This window comes from Mchenga conophoros, linkage group LG7 (genome assembly GCF_057382185.1).
Source record: "Mchenga conophoros isolate Kocher_MC1m ecotype Shallow Benthic linkage group LG7, M_conophoros_male_GT1.1, whole genome shotgun sequence".
Lineage (NCBI taxonomy): Eukaryota > Metazoa > Chordata > Actinopteri > Cichliformes > Cichlidae > Mchenga > Mchenga conophoros.
This window is the reverse complement of record NC_140532.1, coordinates 43,042,156-43,046,141: the sequence shown is the minus strand read 5'-3', so window position 1 is coordinate 43,046,141 and position 3,986 is coordinate 43,042,156. Positions and strand designations below refer to the sequence as shown.

The window sequence follows — 3,986 nt, the reverse complement described above, 5'->3', positions numbered from 1 at the left end:
TGTCGGAAAAGGGAGCATGTACTCATTCTTTCCTGTTTGTTTTCTCATCCTAAACAGACACGGAAGTTTCTCAGGTGAATTTGTACTATGCTAACACAGCACTTTTCCATTGCTGAAATTGACTTTTGACCTCTTGACCCTTTTTTGACCCCAAACTCTTTTGTTTTTGCCATTATTTTATCTACTAAAAAGAAAAGACTAACCTGCTTCCTCATAAAATACCTTTTTGGGTTTATCAAAATCCAGTAAATTTTGGAATTTTCAATTTTTCAATGTGGTGTCACACAGTGATTTTAGTCTCCCTCTGTCTTCATTGTGTAGCCTGGCGTTTTGTCCTTTAATTAAACTCCCAATAAAGATTCCTGGTTTTAATAAAATGGACAAAACAATCCAAACAATTGACCTCATTGTTTGGATTTCAGACATGCATTTTCATTACTATTATCAAATCTCTAAGTTTAAAAATCAACCACTGCTTGTATTTTGCACACAGTCAGACACATTTCACTTGCCATCTGTTGGCAGCATGTGTCTTGTTTTACAGCTCTTCCAGTCACTTACATAATGGTCTAATTGTTTTTATAGTAAGTCTTGGGCAGGTTTGAAGGTAAAAGCCAGATTACGTTAAGGATTTCAGACGAACAGGATTAGCTCTAGATTTAAGCACCTTATTTAGTCCCAGGCAATGAAAATCAGCCATAAGCTTGTCTGTGGTGCATGTATATAAAGGCAGCTTCTGACACAAGACCCAGCCTGGTGGATAACTGCACACAGAAAACTTATTTTTAACTCCTATTGCTAATTTAACCCAAAACAGGTATGACATTGAAATATTTATTTGAAAAAAATATCCTTTCAGCTACTTTTCGGGAATTTCTTTTAATTCTGTCAGTCGTGATGATCAGAAATTGTGTGATTTATGTTCCTTCAGCTCCCGTTAGGTTTAATTATTGAGAGTGGTGAGCTGGACATATATAGCTGTGAATTAGTCATTTTCCTATAGTCTTACATGATATCATTAATGATAGAATGGAACATAGTGCTCGAGTGTAAAATGAGATCTGACTGACTGTATCTCCGATTTTAGTATACAGACTCCAGGCGTTGTCGTGAACTTTCCAGAAATGTTTTTCTTTCATCGGTGGAACTTATTCATTCAAATTTGTATTTAACAGCCTATTACAATGAATACTGCGGGCTCTCTTGTACTGAATCTTTGATTACTCTGAAAACACTGATATATAAGTTCATTACAGAATGGGATCCTCTAAGCTTGCCCTGCTGTTGGTCTTGGTGTCCTGCGTGGAACGCTGTCTGTCTGCCTCCTGCGTTGTTGATAGCTTCTCTGTGAAAGAGGACTTTGACCCCAAGAGGGTGAGTGAATTTAAAATACACAGACAGCAACAATGATGAACAACAAAAGGATAATTTCTGACTTTGCTTTTCTCGTTTCATTTTCACTGAAGTATGCAGGGAAGTGGTATGCACTGCAGAAGAAGGACCCTGAAGGCCTGTTCCTGCAGGACAACATCTCAGCAGAGTACACCATCGATGACGATGGCTCCATGACCGCCTCCTCCAAGGGACGCGTCACTCTGTTTGGGTAAGTTAAAAGGTCGGGTGCAGATTTTTTGCCCTCACAGTTGATGTATGCATCCATATTGCTGTATTACACTCATTATCTCATTATCTGCTCATTATCTGTAAGACCTGATGAGGTGAAGGTAACTTGAACCTTCAGTTTATCAGGTCAGCGGTTAAGAAAAGCTTACACGTGGTGCTTGAGTTCCAGTAAAGCTTTAAGACATAAACACATACACTTTTTAGAAGAACATTCTGGACAGCATTAGCTGCAGGCTTGGCTTTCTCAGGATTAGGAAGGATTAGGAAGAAACACAGTTTAGAGAGAGGGTTTTTATACAGGAATGTAAGCTTAGATAAGCATGCAATGAGCTAGGCTTTGTTTAGAGAAAGTGTAAAATATAGTATTAGACATATTTGTGTTTGTATCACTGTTTCGCAGCTTCTGGGTTGTGTGTGCTGACATGGCTGCACAGTACTCTGTACCTGACCCTTCCACACCCGGCAAGATGTTCATGAACTACCAAGGACTGGCCAGCTACCTGTCCAGTGGAGGTTGGTTCTGCACACTTGAACCCTCCCGTATATTTCTTTTATCCCCTCATTCCTCCTCACACTCCTCCTTTCTATAACTCAGGCGACAACTACTGGGTGATTGACACAGACTACGACAACTACGCCATCACCTACGCCTGCCGTACCCTGAAAGAAGACGGCAGCTGTGAGGACGGCTACGCCCTTGTCTTTTCCAGGAACCCCCGTGGCCTTCCTCCCGCCATCCAGCGTGTCGTCCGCCAAAAGCAGGACGATATCTGCATGGCTGGAGAGTTCCAACCTGTCCTGCAGTCTGGAGCCTGCTGAATCGAAAGGGATTAAGAGAAAGAGTGAGGAGCAGAAGAGTGTGCCAGCTAGCTGCAGTCTAGGTGGTTTGACACCAAGAAGTGGGAGAATGTGAGAGTGAATGTGCATGAGGAACACATGAAAGTAGAGGAATATCTGAGATCTTCCACTGTTTCTCAAATCCATCTACTGTCTGTTAAAGGAAAACATCAGTCTTCCAGAGTCTCGTGTGAATGTGAAAGCTAAAATAAATGTTTTTTCTAAACAAAATATGTCTGAAAAACATCCTTCTTTATGCTGCTCAAAAATCTGGCCCATAAAGAAGAAAATTCAACCTAAACGGACTAAGATAAGATGTTAAGTAGCACACCGAACCACAGAAACATAGGGAATGTTTGTCAGTGCTCCAGCTTTGAAAACACAGCCATGTAAAGTAAGTGGGTAATCCTCTCTGAGCCCACGAAAATGCAGCCAAAATACACTCGAGCAGTAATGAGCTTACTAATGTTTTGCGATCTTAGTCCTGTTATACTAACTCAGCTGAGGGTACTCTAGGGTCATGGATCAAATTAGGAGTGTTCTTGTCTGGACTGTTTGTGTCAGCAGGTTAGGCCTCACAACCACAAAGATCAACTGACCCTGTGTGCCCTTCTTTTTTTGTAAAGTTACAATACAAGTTAGATCAAATGCTGCAAGAGAAAGAGGAAAGACATCTGTCAACATAATAATACGTCTTTAATTTCAAGAATGACAGAGACAGAAATGCTTTCTATAGCTGGTGAGTGATTGTGTTGGTGTTCTACAATAAGCTGGAAAGTAATGTATTTACTCAGATAGAACCAGGGAGTTTTAGGGACTCTAATATTTTGTTGTTGGGTCTTTCTTGCTCAGAGATTCGGGGGATCGTGGATATTAGTAAGAGGAATGTTTGGCAGGCCAGTCTGGACAGTGTTAGTTAGAAATAGTCGGTTAGGCAGCAGGCTTAACTCTGATAGGATTGTTTAACGCCAATAACACCATCTCCTAGTTTCCATCAGATCTGCTAAGTCCCAGCAGCGCTTTATGCTTCTGTGTGACAAAAGTCTGCAATCCCAGTTTATTATTATCATTATTAGACCTTCCTCATAAACTCTTTCCCCCCACTCACCAGCCACTTCCTTGGGTACACCTTGCTGGTCCCACATTGGGTCCCTTTTGGGAGTTGTGTGAATTCTTCATGGTGGAGATTCAACATATTGCTGAAAACATTTCTGAGATTTTGGTCCATACTGGCATATACCTAAATGCACTGGATGGATGTTTTCTTTACAAATTAATCACCACAATAAAATCTGTCCAGCAGAGGGCAGCTAAATAACGTTAAACGTTAAACCCCAGGCTTGAAAAATACTACACAACCTTGACAATTTCATGAAGCATTTCATTCACTATTATCTCCCTTGATAAATTACTGGATGATTGGAGTGACCAACACGGTAACAGTAAAACATAAACTTTTATACTCCTTATGTGTGCAATCTTTGGTGATTTCAAATATTTAAACAGTTGCTTATTATATCTAATGC

The 3,986-nt window shown here is 40.5% G+C and overlaps 1 protein-coding gene across 1 annotated transcript; it reads left to right on the top strand.

Annotated features, from left to right (window-relative positions):
* Positions 1–697: 697 nt before the first annotated feature.
* Positions 698–2,691, top strand: rbp4l (retinol binding protein 4, like). The gene is made up of 5 exons (XM_085279397.1): positions 698–817; positions 1,257–1,374; positions 1,467–1,603; positions 2,024–2,136; positions 2,219–2,691. The coding sequence occupies exons 2-5, from the start codon at positions 1,258–1,260 to the stop codon at positions 2,440–2,442; spliced, it is 591 nt and encodes a 196-aa protein (XP_085135523.1). The 5' UTR covers positions 698–817; position 1,257; the 3' UTR covers positions 2,443–2,691.
* The last annotated feature ends 1,295 nt before the right edge of the window (positions 2,692–3,986 follow it).